At 44.7% G+C, this 15,783-nt stretch overlaps 1 protein-coding gene across 1 annotated transcript; it reads right to left on the reverse strand.

Annotated features, from left to right (window-relative positions):
* Nucleotides 1–340: 340 nt before the first annotated feature.
* ywhag1 (3-monooxygenase/tryptophan 5-monooxygenase activation protein, gamma polypeptide 1) lies at nt 341–13,063 on the reverse strand. Its single transcript, XM_080483169.1, has 2 exons — nt 12,845–13,063; nt 341–1,325 (listed from the first exon to the last, which is right to left on the reverse strand). The coding sequence occupies exons 1-2, from the start codon at nt 12,929–12,931 to the stop codon at nt 669–671; spliced, it is 744 nt and encodes a 247-aa protein (XP_080339295.1). The 5' UTR covers nt 12,932–13,063; the 3' UTR covers nt 341–668.
* Between the last annotated feature and the right edge of the window lie 2,720 nt (nt 13,064–15,783).

Consider the following 15,783-nt stretch of genomic DNA (forward strand, 5'->3'; position numbering starts at 1 on the left):
GAAGTTTTCTTTTTTGTTGTTGTTTTTTTTAACGCAATGAAGTTCGGAAATTTCCCATCTTCATCTTCGTCTGCTCGCTCTCCCTCCATCCTCCTCGCTCGCTATGCAAAAAAGGCCAAGACATTCAAACGTTACTCTTAATTTTTCATTGCTGCTCAAAGCACTGAAAGGTTTTCTGATCACTCCACCTCTCGCTAAATACAGTAAGACAGCTCAGATTCATTTTCGCGATGCGACCAGCCTCTGCCGGGAGTGACGGTGGCGCTAGCCCGTGGTCACACCGCGGCGAATGATGCACCTCCTGCTTCTAAAGTGGTTATTTTGGCAAATGCTGCAGAGGTTATTAAGGAGAAGGATTCGTTCTTTTTGATTTTTTTTTTTTTCATTGGTTGGTTATTTCTGAAACTAAAATCCTCTTTCCTCCTCTTACTTAGTTTTTTTTTTTTTAATTTGTGGAAAAATAAAGAACGGCAGCCGCGTCGGTACCATCGGCTAAATATTGGTCGCCAATGCTCCACCACACCCACCCCACCCTCCCCTTCTTTTTTTTTTTCTTTTTTTAATTTTAATTTCTAAGAACTTTTAAATTATTATTATTATTATTTTGTCATCATTTGTGAGCGCGCGTATTGTTGGTTTGGCAGAATGAGGTCCCCCCCCCCCTCTCTTTAGTTGTTGCCCTCTCCTCCCTCGTCGTCCTGCTGGTCGCTCGTCCACAGCGTCAAGTTGTCTCGTAGCAGCTGCATGATCAGAGTGGAGTCTTTGTAGGAGTCCTCGTTGAGGGTGTCCAGCTCGGCGATGGCGTCGTCGAAGGCGGTCTTGGCCAGGTGGCACGCGTGCTCCGGGGCATTCTGGATCTCGTAGTAGAAGACGGAGTAGTTGAGAGCCAGGCCCAGGCGGATGGGGTGAGTGGGCTGCATGTGCTCCTTGCTGATCTCGTGGGCCTCGTTGTAGGACTTCTCGGAGGACTCCACAACGGCAGCCTTCTTCTCCCCCGTGGCCACCTCGGCCAGGTAGCGGTAGTAGTCGCCCTTCATCTTCAGGTAGAAAACCTTGCTCTCGTGCTGCGTCTCGCTGCAGTTCTTGATCAGGAAGTTGTCGAGGAGGTTGAGCACGTCCTGGCACACGGCCTCGAGCTCCTTCTCGATCTTTTCCCGGTAGGCACGCACCATCTCGATCTTCTTCTCGTTGCCGTCGGCCGACGTCTTCTGCTCGATGCTCGAGATGACGCGCCAGGAGGAACGCCGCGCCCCGACCACGTTCTTGTAGGCCACGGAGAGAAGGTTCCTCTCCTCATTGGATAGTGCTTCATTCAGTTCTGTCACCTGTCGACACAGAAAGGAAGAACATGCAGACGTTAGCCTTGCATCAGTCATCCTTCATACACAACGTTTTTGACAGTAAACCAAAGAATTTTGGTTGCACAGTACTTTCTAGCTCTTAATCAGATTGTCTGATTGTCATCTTAAGGGATCACTATTACCAGGTGACCAGATGATGGGTGGCACTAGGTGTTGTTCCGCCGCACACGACTGCAGTGACCACCAGCAGCCTTTCAGAAGCAGTGCTGCTTTGCTTCTGACCAGTTAGTGCCAGGCGATCAATGAAATGGAATATGAGCCGGTAGAGACACAAGATGTATTGTTTGGAAAAAGATCAGCATCACTCTGCCTTTTTTTCAAGGACTTCCTGTCAAGTTCGATCACCTCTGCTTTCATGGGCCAACTAAACTTTCAAAAACATCTAAATACACTTTTCACATGAACATTTAATGCCATTTAAAATAGGTTATTGCCATGAAAACTCCGCCACTCGTCCATTACTTTGCTGACAACAGCACTTGTAAACAGCAACAGCACAGTAAATCGGGATTATTATGGCCATAATACACAAGTCATCTCCTCAAGACCAACTTGACTGCACTCAAGACAGAACTGGCTTCATCTAACAGTGTGAGCCACACCTCCCGCACCCTGACATCATCCTGTGAGGCGACAGCTGATTGGCTGCATGCAGCTCTGAATGCAGGTTTTGTTTTGTTTCCACAGGCCTGTGTCTGGCTGCAGGATTTAATCCTTTATGCCCCACCGGGACTGTGCAGCAGAGGCATCCTTACAGACCTTTTCTCACTATAAAGCTTGTTGTTTCTTTCTTTGCCCGCACAGAATTCAGCTCCATGGCCAAAGCAAACGGGGGGGGGGGGGGGGGTTTATCACGTGGAAAGGCTCTTCACAATGCCTATATGGCCACCCAACAGCAGACCAATCACCATAAAGATGCATCAAACCTGATTGTGGCCAAACTTTCAATAGACACTGAAATAAGTAAAGTACCCAGGAAAAAAAAATATATATATCTTGCTTGAAGGAGGGCTACATAAAGCTTTTTTCCTTAAGACACATGCAGAGGTCTGATCACCATTTAACATCATTGAAGACTCTTCAATTCATCAAGTCTGCTTTGACCTTCATCGACACAACTACAACACTCCTATACAGCCACTTGTTTTTGTGATGAACAAGAGTAAAGCCCTTGACTAACTATGGTCACCATTGAAGAACCCTTGCATGTAAGAAATAGCAAAGATTTTATCCATTTAAAATTTATTTTTCATCCAAATACCTTAGAATATGTCATCCCGTTGGAACTGACTGTAGCCATTTTTACTGTTGCAAATCTAAGAACATACAAAAAAGATCAACAAGAGTGAAGATGTACGGTGGATGTATCAGCACTTCTTGAACATCAACAATATTTCTAACCTGCTTCAGAAACGCAAAGTCATGCTGGTGTGGTGTTCACATTTGGCGGATTATAAATTATTATTTAAACCGGATGTTGGTACAGAACGTTTTCGGATCACCAAAGTTATAGTTTAACCTGTGAAAAAGGTTTTTATTGACCAATAATCAACGTAATAATCCCAGGTGAAAGGTCTGGATTTAAGATTTACCACGAGGGAACTGCCAGTTACTATACTTTAGTGGAAATCAATTGACCACATTTTTACATAACTAACTGATCCAAAAGTTCCTGAAATAGAAACAATAGTCCAAATGACAGCACCAAAGAAAATACAACAGATCAGCTATATTAGCGTCTATGAGAATCCTGAACATGTGTACCAACTTTCACCATTTTCCAGGGTATTGCAGTAAAAAAACACAATGTGAACTTTATTATGATGCTAAATAAAATGTCAGGGATCACTCGAGTCTCTACGGCTCATCTTCTGGGGATTGAAAAAAAAAAATGGTATCAACTTTTCATGTAAACCATGATCTGGTCAACAGTTTTATGAAATTCGTTTCTCCCTTAAAACCAGGAAATATTTTGGGAGATTTTACTTGAGCTGATTATTAAGGTTATTCCAATAAAAATTGTTCATCACACCGTTACTATGCCAACGGGAGGGGTGTGACAATCTACCGCAACGATGGAGAGAAATACATTTTCACTGTTGAAGGTTTTCAGTTGCATGGAAGGGCAAATATTCCCCGGAGATTGCGCAGCCTGCCAGTGAATGTGCCGCATCCTGGACACATGGCGGAGCTTCGGTGTCTTACCCAAGGACACGGACACAGTGGAAAGCTTAAACCTGCGACCTCTGAGGCACATCACAGTCACGATGCGCAAGCAGCTGTGTCACTCTGCTTTGGTCGGCCTCCAGATGCACACAGTTAATCCCTCCCCCAGCTGTTACACCAGGCTCCATTGATCCTGACATATGACTAATTGCGTGCCGATATGATTAACTCTTCGTCATCATACATGAAGCCTCGTACACATCTGCACGCGTCTCACTGAAAGTCTCCAAGTTGTACAGTAGCAGTCATTGTGAGGCTGTACTTGTACTATAAAAGGGAGGGCGTGGAGGGCAAAGAGCGATCTGTGATGCAATCTCCAGTTTCCATGGCAACTGCAAAAACCTTTGTTTGTGAGGGTCTTCCATCTCTGTTGGAGATACTGGCCTCTAGCCGCTCATGGATGTCGACATGATTGAAAATCAGCCAAACCAAATGCAGACAATTTCTTCACACTTGCCGCCTTGCTGGTACAAACGCAGAGTAACCCAGAGAATGGACAATGGATATCGCCACGAGATGATCAATTACATTTGATTAGTTGAGTTCCACTATGAAAAAAAGCCTTAAAGTTCAGTAGGGGTGTCCTGATTGATTAGCAGCATCTGATTAAGGCAAATAATAGCAATTTTTAAATGATTGAAGCAACTGGTTTTAATACAGACATGTGACACTCAAACGTTAGAACAAGTATGAGATCGGGAAAGTACTGGGATTGGCCAATACTCAATTATGGAGACATCACATCGAGGGTGAAAGATTTTGATAAGGACAGTTATCAGAAAATCAGTCAAGACTTCAACATGATGAAGCTCTTTGACTTTGCAAATCTCCTAAGTTTTCCACATCTGCCCTCTAAACGTTGGTCTTTTTAACTGGAGATAATTAATAACTATGGAATGGACTGCCGACAGATTGACCGCAGACAACAATGGTTCCAAAAAGAAAAAGTAAATACTGGTTTAGATAATCTTGTAAATTTGAACCACTGAAATACCAGAATGAGTGAGTGAATATATTAGCACCTCATTGTTTGCCAGCATATTTCCAACCAGAATTACCAAATAATCAAATGCGTCTAAAAGACATAATTATTGGGCAAAATGGAAACAGTGCCCACGTCAAAGAACCGGGTGAAAAATACTCGTCAATACTTGAGAAACATCGCTGGTGGTAGAAGTTTTTGTGACTCACAAAAATCAACTCTAAATTCCATAATGCTACACTAGGGTTTGATTGGTGGTGCAGAATGGGATGTAGGCGTCATTGTGTTTTTTGGTGTTGGACCCGTAATAGTAACCTTTCTTCACTGCCCACACATATTCTAGCCCTTTGGTCGTGGGGAAAGTCGGACTGATTGAAATCAATAAATGAATTCTCAACCACCTAACCCCTAAATAACCCTTTTTAACGTTTGCCTTCTCCGTCACTGAAACATGGGGTCTTCATGCATCATGCCGTGATTGAGCGCCACTTTTTGTTCACACAAACCTGCTCGACATCACTGAAGTGTCAGTGAAAATATCATCAGATAAATACCAATCTTATCAGTACGATTTGTTGGTTTCTCATTCTTCCAGTGCAGCCGTTCTATATAAAAGATTTGATGGGGCAGCTCCTACAGCGGCCGTCGATGCTCTCCAGAGGAAGCCGTTTTGTTATTGGTAGCTTATGTGGTCGAAACTTAAACCATCAGTCTTGTAACCAACAACACGCCTTCTACAGAATACCAGGCAGTGGAGGTTTCACCTTGTTCATAAAGGAGGGTTTGTACTGAGGATGTCGTAAAAAAATTACAACTGTCATAAATGAACTGACCTCTGTACTGGAAAAGCATGACGGCACACAAACCATAAAATCACACCCGCTGCATAACGATCCCTCTTAGAAGTCCAGGAGAGAATCCCTCCCCGTCCACCCACACCCCCCCCTAAGGCTCAGTCTCAGCCTCAACACATTACCTTACAATCAGAGAGCACCTGACCTTACAGCCAACGTGCCCAGCAGGGGCAGGTCAGCACCGGAGCAACCGAGAGGTCAGAAAAACAAGGCCTAAACAACCCATCTGTACAAACATGGCAGCCTTTGTTTGGTAGGGCTGCGGGGTGAGTGGAAAGCCCTGACAGAAGCTTCCGAGCTTGGATGACAATGGAGCTCTGTCAGCCTGTAAAGCTCATCAATTGCGCCTGCTCTCTCGTGACTCGTCGTCACACATGGCGGTCAAACTTCCAAACAACCGAGTGGTGATGCAAACAAATGGCAGGCAGGACGATCAATAACCTTCCTTTGGACAGCTCTTCGCTGGTACCTCTGGGCCAGAGCACAGGCCGGGTTCAGGCCTACCGCATCACATTCCCATTCAGTACGATCCACATAATGAATTCCTGCCACATCGCCATGCCCCACCCCACCCCCCACTCTTTTTTCTTTCCCTTGTTCCCCAATCCTTCCTAACCTGATGTGACAACCCTCCTGTGACCCCCCCTCGCCCCTCTTTCAAGCAGCCGAGCACAAAAGCACTTTGGACTACCTGACGTCACCAGCGGCGTGAATAGGCTTCGCTGGTTTAGCCACAAAGAGCCCGACGTTGAAGAAGAAGAGGAAGAAGCTCAAGGAAGTGCATCTGGATAGCAATGGCGATGAGGGGCACTTCAAGTAGCTCGTTGTTGCTACGTTACCACATACGACATGAGTATTTGTGTGATTGCAGCGAATGTTTTGGTCAGACACACTGAAAGGAAAACGACCCGTCACAGGGCAAACTGGACGCCACCGGGAAAATGTTCTTGTGAGTGCAGAGACAGTCCAGAGAGTCGAGACTGAGTCGTACTGCATGCCGATACATGAGCATGTCAATTATGACACACACACACACACACACACAAAAGCTTGGCGTACAGTATGGGTATGGGTACGATCTGATAACAGCACTGATGTGCTCATGAGTAAGCACCGAGAAAAGTCTGGATCGAGATAATAAGGTTGAGCTGAACATTGTGCTGCAAATATAAGTACAGCTCTTAGGTGGTGTGAAACGAACCTGATTATAGTGCATGGAGGTGGGCTCGGGCTGTGTGTGTGTGTGTGTGTGTGTGTGTGTGTGTGTGTGTGTGTGTGTGTGTGTGTGTGTGTGTGTGTGTGTGTGTGTGTGTGTGTGTGTGTGTGTGTGTGTGTGTGTGTGTGTGTGTGTGTGTGTGTGTGTGTGTGTGTGTGTGTGTGAGTGACTCATCTCTGAGTGAAGAGTCATTCTGGGACCATTGTGAGATGTCCTGAGATGACACCGGCCAGGCTCGTAATTGGACAGTCTTAGGAAGGCAATCCCCACCTCTCGAAGTCAGATAACGAGGTTTCACGCTTCAAACGGGCAAAAACCACAAAATGAGGATGAACTAGAAAACCAGAAAATGGTGACAAACAGGGGCGCCAGACATTTTCTAGGGCTATAACCCCATTTCCTAGTTTAGCACACTAATCGTAACAATCGGGAACTGAAAGGAAACTCATCATAGACTGGTCCTTTTTTACACGGCAGGAGCTCATTTGGAGAGTGAAAGACTAAGTCCACACGAAGATTGTTCATTTCCCACTCACTCCCACACCAGAGGAGACTTTACCGACTCCCACATACGCTTCTGTTTTCTAATGAAAACACGTCCTGCAGCAGACGCGGCTATTCCAAACATTTTGACACGTTGAAGTGGGAGAAATGATCGCGGATCAAGTCGGAGCCTGAATTTCTCTGCCGAATTGTGTGGTTTCCCAGGGCAACAGACAAATCAGATGCTGCGAGTGTCAGACGCTAGAGTAACAGCGACAGTGTTATTGTTTGCGCGTCAGATTTGGATCCTCTGAGACGATATTGGTGTTTTGAGTGAAGCTTATATATAAAACCCTTGGTGCCATTTGGTTCATTTCCAGCATGTGCCCGGACAGATTTACAGTGTGTGGACGGCATTCGAGCAACCCGCCAGATTTTAAATTATTACAATTTTGCTGTGGTAACAGATTGCGTGATGCTGACCAATCGGTCCCACCCAATCTTCTACAAATAAAGCAGCTTTTGCCTTTAAAATTGTGGACCTAAATGCTTTAATAGACAGTTTTCACAGTTTTCTAGGTCTAAGCAGTGGTATACGGCAGATACCCACTGATTTGTCAGTCAGCATCGCGTACACCCACTTTCAAATCCCCCTGATGCACCACTCAGCAATTCAAATGGCCTTTTTTCCCCCCCATGAGGATGAAGCCAAGATTCCCTACTCTTCCTCTAATTGGCTAGTACTCACTGCATCCACTTTTTTGATTGGTTAATGTCTATGTTTGCCATGCAGCTAAAGGGCTGATGAGCCAATCAGAGGCAGAGGTGGGGGTCGTGGCGAGGCAAATACTGCTAACCGATCATTTATACCGAAATTACATGCTGATGAACGAATACTATGGATGGATTCTCACTAAATAGAGGAGTCTTACATGCCAGCATTTCGGAAACAAGAAAAAAAAATGAAGTGTATACCCACTGGAACCGAAACACCACTGGGTCTAAGTAAGTTTCATTGCAGAAGCATTTCTTAATTCAGTGGCAGCTTATCAATATAAACTATTCAAATGTAAGACTGAGGGAACTGCGATATATTATGTATGTATCAACATTTTTGGTGAATTGCAGATGTATGAAAATGGAACCAGAAAAAAAAAATACAGTTTTTCAGTCTGGATGACTTATTGTATCGTATACTTCATTCATCACAAATATCTTACATCTTTGAAACCTTGGAAGACCTAATTTGTCCCAATGGTGATGTAATGTACCACATCTCTCGTGAGGAATGCGAAAATAATAAATAAAAGAAATTTAAGATATTAAAGTATACTGGTGCAATACCATCTGTGACCACTAGACTACAGTAGCACAAAACCTCCATTAGTACTAGATTCGACTGACACCACAGAATTTAAACTAAAAATGATCAAATAAGCAGCAGGTGTAAATGGGCAGTTCTGCGTGTTGGTTATCTGTTCTGGGAGGAAGTTGTAGTTATGAGCATAAAACGAAAAAATAATAAGAGGAATCAGCTTCATGTTGTGACTTGACACTGAAATAAAATGGAGGAATAGTCAAATATGCATTTATGTAGCCATTAGTCAATTTATACTGTGAAAAGTCATGACATATAGTCATTAAAATATTGTGATATCACCATAGGGCCAGATTTGACATTTATTTGTCAAATTTTGATCATCATGACTGCTTCCTGCAGCGGTCTACACAATTCATCTGCACAGAAACGTCTTATATAATGTTGTACGGCCTCTGTTACAGCTTAATGTCTAACTAAGAACTCCAACTTATTTCACCTGAGTGGGAGCGTCACAACATGAGGCCATCACCTCGGTCAATCAATCATTTACTGTTGGTCCACAAGCAATAAAAAGAAAATTTCAACATACAAAAAAAAAATACAACCTTAGCATTGCAATATTTTATGTGGTAATGTTTCAGAAACACTGTATGAATTTTCAACAATTAGGTGAATTCATTTTTTTGTTTTTTTGTTTTATGTTTTAGCCACAAGTGCTAATACTGCTTGACTTCTTCTGTGGAAGAAAAGGCAGAGGAAAGTTCACAACACTGCCACCTGGAGGCAGATAAAGTAAATGCTTTATTTTTGTTTGACAAAGAGCTCATTTGTTTACTCAACACAAAACACACTGAACTGATGCTTCAGGGAGAGTATGACATACAAAGATAGATCTCATCATATCTTGTACTGTAAACGATCACTCTGCATACAGGAATAGAATCATAACTCAAGTGATGTGACTCTGTACGGTATTCCTGCACAATATATTGCAAATTCATCATTATTGTGATACAAAATGTGCAATACTGCAAAAATGTAATGTTTAAGGTATGAGGAAAATGCAGGTTAAATCTATTAAATCTAATTGTTTCATGCACTGTGATGACAAAATCAAAGAAAAAAAACGACCAAAAACAAAACCCAACATGACGAAAAATGCTTTCAATTGTCGCAATGCACAAGAGAATTATTGCACATTGCCCGATTATAGAGTACTACCATCTCCTGGCTGCAGTTGCTCGGTAAAACAACAATCTTCTCTCTTGGTAAAAACAGAAAAAATAAATACAGATATAGAATTCATGTGATCTGAATGTCTGAGCTGAAATCTTCTGGAAAACCAAAAGGGAACAAGTGGCTACGAAGATGACGTGAAATCGAAGCTCTATTGTGTAGTTACCTTATGTAATCTAATTCAGTGTAACTATGTAACTCTACATTTAGCTGCCATTCCCGAGGAGCTTCGGTTACAAACAGGACCCTGGAGCACGGCGACGCTGGGGGATTAGCCCAGAGAAAGCGGTGCCATGTGAATCAGGTCAAAGCAGAGTTGGACGCGCCTGGGTCTGCGTTTGATTTAACAGCTTGAGGAGGATAAAAGGTGGGAGAAAGTGCACGGGGAGATTTGTGGGAAGGAATCCACAAAGTGACTCAGATTTAATTGTTTCCCGTTTCCTCCAAGATTACAGGTATTTGGAACCCAATGATTCAGCGTATGTATGGATGAAAATCCTCGTGAGCACTGAAAAACACTCGCCTCACGCGTTCAGTACTTTTTTTAATAATCTAGCTTTCAAAGGAGATAATTTGTACCCAATATGATGGCTATGACGTGATAGTTATTAACTTTGGATAGTACTGATGAATATGCAAAGTGTAGTGAGCAATGACCGACGTGCATGAAGAGTACAACCACGCAGAGTGACGCAATATTATTCACTGCACGTATTTGTAACAGATGAGCACTGATGAGTGCCTCAACGTGAGCAAAGAGCTGAGGTGTGTGTGTTTTTTTTTATACTTGAAGTGGGGAGTAAGTGGTTAGGTGGTTAAGTGGAGCGTGGCCGGTAGAAGAAGGCATAAACGCACACTGAGGTGCATCCAGGAGCCACATACAGCCCCGATCTACCTCCAGAGCAGCAACATCAAAACCTTTAAATGGGAATTTTGGGGGGGTCAAATGCATATGCTTTCTTTTGTTTTAGTGCAAAGACGAATGAGTACAGCATTATGCCATCTTTAAAGAGGCTTACTAGTGTAAAAAATACTGTGAAATTTGTATAAAAGGTGTCTGCAATTTTCAGCAGTTTGCAGCCTCCATGCATGCTGTTGCATATTCATCCCCACAGTGGCGTTGATGGTGAAGCTACATTACATACAATAAGATAACTGGCTTTCACTGCTGCATCTCTAAAACACCAAAATCAACAATAGATAAATTAGAAGCAGCAGTTAACACTTTATGGGGAATCCAGTCTATATTTCCTTTGTTCTTTTCACACTGATTCTGGATCCCCGGTCCGTATACTTGACACTCCTGCTCTTCGGCATTGTTGTCCAACGGATCTCAAAGCTCTTTTTTTTGGTTGTCAGCATTCAGTCTGGATCCCCGAGCACGAATCTTCCCCAAATCCTGCAGAGGAAGGCCACAGCGCTCCTCTCTTCTCCTCTCCTCTCCATTCCTGGCTTATTTGGTTGCCATCGGGGCGGTTGCCATGTCTGCAGTGGCAAGGGATTCCCCTCAAAACGATGGGCGAGGCAGCAGACACACCCCGCTGCCCAGTGCTGCAGAGAGGCAGCGGCTGGGTGAGGGGCAGCTCCTCGCTCCCTCTCCCTCTCTCTGACTCGGCACAAATGGGAAGGGGTGGAGCCGCGGGCCCCCTCTGACATTACCACTCCAGGCCGGTCCTAGAGAGCAGCAGGCAGCGTGGCCTTCAAACACGCTGACAGCTTACTCGTTGACTCATGGGGCTGAGGCTGATGTGCAGGAAGTGCCGTTTATTAATCCTGCTTTGCCTTGCTGTGAACCAGGGCTGGGCTTGGGAACAAAACACGGTCATGGAAATTAATACTAGAATTCTGAATAAAAGCAACTAGAAATATGTGGATCTTCTCTTAATAGGGAACTATTAGTAAGCAGAGGTGGGATTAAGAAGCACAGATCTAATCAACAAAAAAAAAAAGTGTGGCCTGGTCCTGCATGACTCCTCCTGTCCATTCCTATTGTCCACACAGTCATGCCACGGTGAGATGCAGCCTTTGTGAGGCTGTGAAATGGTGCACTACGGGTGGGCCTGTGTGTGCTGCATCTTGGCAGATGCTGCGGCACGCCTCTGTGTGGGAAACCTTCTGCAGGAGGTCGAGGACGCAGGGATGCGGCTGCTACACGGCATCGATTCAACACACACGCGCGCTAAACAACACCCGGATCTTTTTCTTTTTTTTTTTTTTTGCTGCAATATGACATCCACAGGAAGGCTGTCCGTCCACCCACAATCTGGAAGGTCGCGTTTTTGTGCGCTGCTTCTGCGCAAATCGATTGCGATCAACCTTCAGCCAACATTGCCCCTCTCTCTCTCTCTCTCTCTCTCTCTCTCTCTCTCTCTCTCTCTCTCTCGCTCTCTCTCTCTCTCTCGCTCTCTCTCTCTCTCTCTCTCTTTTTGCGCTTCCAATGCGCCAAACGTGCGGAGGAGGCGGGCAGGTTTTCCCACTGTCACCCAGCCGGGAGGATTTCACGCTGAAATCCAGCCTGGTTGTTGGGGACTTGGGAGCGACCCGTGATGACAGGCGATGTCCCTGACCACCGCGGCACCGCCAGGCGCGTCCTCTGTGCGCGCATCTCCCCGCACGGTTCAGTCCCCTCCACAAACCCGGGGGCCCAGGCCAGAAGGCACCGCCCCAAGATCAAACAGCCACCCCATTTCACACAATCCACCACAAAACCCAAAATAAAACCCCAAATAATCTGATTTACTGTAGATCAGCTGTGATCGATCACTGATCTCCCACCGATCGTGCGCCAGGCTGTGCGGGCCTGGTTCAATAGGATGTGGCTCCGATCAGCTCAAACAGCCCCCCTGTCAGGACCACGGTGGGCGCTTTCTCTCAAGCCTGCTCTTTAATCGGGACTTTCATACACCGATTTTCCTCCTGCTTCCTCCGCTTCGTGTGACAATGTGCTCGACGGCAGGACGCACAGTCCTTCTCCTCCTCCTCCTCCTCCTCCTCCTCCTCCTCCCCGTGTCTGCGTAACGGAGCCCCGGTGCTGGGAGGCTGGGTAGCCTGCACACGTCCCCCCCCCACCCCGCACACTTACACACACTGACACACACACTGACAGACTGGTCATAAATAAAGAGATAGATATGAGAAAGGTCAATCCAGAGGAAGCCCACTCACCGACTTCATGGCTGCTGCCATATCGTCGTAGCGCTCCGCCTGCTCGGCCAGCCGGGCTTTCTGCACCAGTTGTTCGCGGTCTACCATGGTGGCGGTGGTGGCGGAGCTCTGTGAGTGGGAGCGCGGAGGCTCTTCGGGAATATGGAGAAGGTGTTGGAGGCAGAGTCGGGGCGCCGGGCTCCTGTCGCTGCAGCTGCTGCCTGCTGTCTGTGCGCCTGCCTGCCTGCCTGCCGACGGGACACCCCTCCCCCCTCCGAGCGCTTTCCCTCGGCTGTGTCGCCACCCAAAAAGGCGTGTCTTCACCCGGTGATGTAACGAGCCCCGCAGCCTATTGCCCCGCACTCCGCCTCTGTGTGTATGTGGATGGACGCGGGTCCTTCTCTGCCTCCCAGCACACACTGCCCCACATCCTCAGTGGGTCCAGGACCGGGTCTGGAGGTCCAGAGGACTGGGGTGTGGGGTGAAGACTGTATCAACCAATCAGTCAGGCAATGACTTAAAGAATCATCCATCCATCCATCCATCCATCCATCCATCCATCCATCCATCCAACCAAATATCCCAGGGAACTATGACCCCATGAAGATGAAGTTTCAAATGAAAACGCATCTGCATTTTGTTTTTTTTGTTTCAGAAAAGTTTCGCATTTTGAAAACTACATCAGATTAAATGGAGACGGCAGAAACGCTGAAAACGGTGTAGTTAGCATGCCGGGCCACGAGATGGTCAGACGACCAAGTTGGCTCGGTAGAAGTCCCAGGAGAAGTTGGACTGGGAGTCACGACACTCTGGAGGCGAACATTGTTGTTATGCTCCATCTATTCACGCATGAGCCGAAAAAATATTTACTACTGCCGCGGTGTAGCAGTGCTTCCGCCGTGAACTCTCAACCTGCAGTTCATTGCTTCGACGGCATCAAAGCAATTCACTGCCAGATCACTAGAGGGCGTTGGGTTTCGAAAAGGATCTGTCATGAAGTCTCATAAAGCTCAGGCCCTGTTAACTGTGCATGCATGTGTGTGTGTGGTTTCATTACAAAAACAACCAACAGCGCCAACTCATGGCCTGGCATGCTAACTACTCTGCCGTTTCTATGGAAATGGATCGTTTTCAAAACATTGCATAGTAGAAGCGAAAGTTTTAAGAAACAAAAAATGCAAAAAACGATGAGTTTTTACTTGAAACGTCATCATGGAAACAGGAACTTATTATACTATAACTTACTATTAACCCATTATTGATGCTTTTTATTTTAGAATGGAGATCACCGACGAAAAAACAAACAACAAATATCCCTTGCAGGCATGAAATCCACCATATTATCTGGATTCAGTGTGAATATTAAGAGTCCGGTTGAAGAATGACAACATGGAAACCGTCTGATTTGAATCTTGACATTTAGGATTTGTTATTCTCTTTGCTGCTGCCATCAGCTGCTGGGACTGCCGGCGGCCACGCCGACTTTAATGATAATCGCCTAACGATTTCAAATGAACTGTTCAGCTTTGAGAAGAACCACCTGCAGACGGTGTGGATTTCCCCTTGCACATTCCTCCCGGCGGCAGGTAGTGCCTGTGTGTGTGCAGTGTGCACACGTGTGCACGCCTCAGTTTCGCACCGCCGATTTGAAATATTTTTACACTTTTGCAAGTGAAGTAGATTTGCTGTGTGCAGGTGCAGGCCGAGTCACCTTTGACAATCAAGCAGACAGAGAGAAGACACACCTCAGAGCACAGAGCAGCTCATATCTCACCCCTGCAAGTGTGGAGGAAATACAATCGTCTACGATGAGATGTTTCACGTTCAGTTTTTAAAATGACCAAACGGAAGTTCAAAGTGAATACTCTATGTCTTTATTTTTTTAAATGGAGACATGATGCTGATATGCTGAGTCATTGTTTTTTTTTTTCCCCTGACTCATTGAACACGCCCTGTTTTCCTGGACACTGATTCCCTCGTGCAGATGGACGGAAGCGGATCAATGCGCTGCAGCTTTGTTCCGTCAGTCGCTGCATTTAACTTACACATGACTGCAATTCAAAACCTCAAACTTACAGAAAAGTCTGAGAAAGCTGGTTCACGGTGCAAAATTACGCCTCAAATCACAGATCAGGGTTCAAACGGCCTGAGATTTACATGCAGCTTGATTTATAGATTTGATCAAATTTAGGACGGAAATTTGTCAGGTTTTTTTATATTTGTTTTTTTATATGCGTCTGAATGTTTTGTCTATAAAGAGTATATTTTGTAGTCGTTACGAGACATTGTGATTTTGGTTTCTCTTCTTCTCATTTACTATTTCTCTTTCTGAAAGTATTAAAACACTTTATTCTATCCTCCTCTAATTTGAAGACATAATATATATTACATTTTTAGTTCAGCCTGGGGAAGCAAAGCAAATATGGGGATTAAATTACATTTTAAGAGAAAAAATTTAATGACATTTCTACTAGATCTTTTTTTTCAGACATTATTGAATTACATCATGTAATGTATTTCCTTAATAGTTATTTTTTTTATAAAATCAAATTAAATTAGTTCAGTGTTGCTCCTTTTTTGGGTCGGTGTGCCTATTCTAATAGACATCTAGTCGACTCTTCTATATATTTGATTGATATTTGTGACATTACGGCGTCAGTTTGCTGAATTTACTCCTTTTATTCACTACTGCATCTTTACATTCATGAAGACTTTAAACTATGACTTCAGTTTGATTGTCTCTCTTCTGTGGTTTATGCTCCTTCCCTCTCTCTCTCTCTCTCTCTCTCTCTCTCTCTCTCTCTCTCTCTCTCTCTCTCTCTCTCTCTCTCTCTCTCTCTCTCTCTCTCTCTCTCTCTCTGTCTTAATTTAGTTTTATTGGATTTTCAACATTACCTTTTTATCTTATCTTGTTTTCATCTTGAAGGAATTTCTATTCAAGTTCATGTTTATTTTAAATG

The sequence above is a fragment of the Lipophrys pholis genome, assembly GCF_963383615.2.
Source record: "Lipophrys pholis genome assembly, chromosome: 16".
Lineage (NCBI taxonomy): Eukaryota > Metazoa > Chordata > Actinopteri > Blenniiformes > Blenniidae > Lipophrys > Lipophrys pholis.

What these genes read in the sequence shown, in the direction of transcription:
- ywhag1 (XM_080483169.1), bottom strand. Translation starts at nt 12,931, where the DNA reads ATGGTAGACCGCGAACAACTGGTGCAGAAAGCCCGGCTGGCCGAGCAG. An exon ending in TGGCAGCAGCCATGAAGTCG is followed by an intron (nt 1,326 to 12,844) that starts GTGAGTGGGCTT and finishes CTGTGTCGACAG; the next exon opens with GTGACAGAACTGAATGAAGC.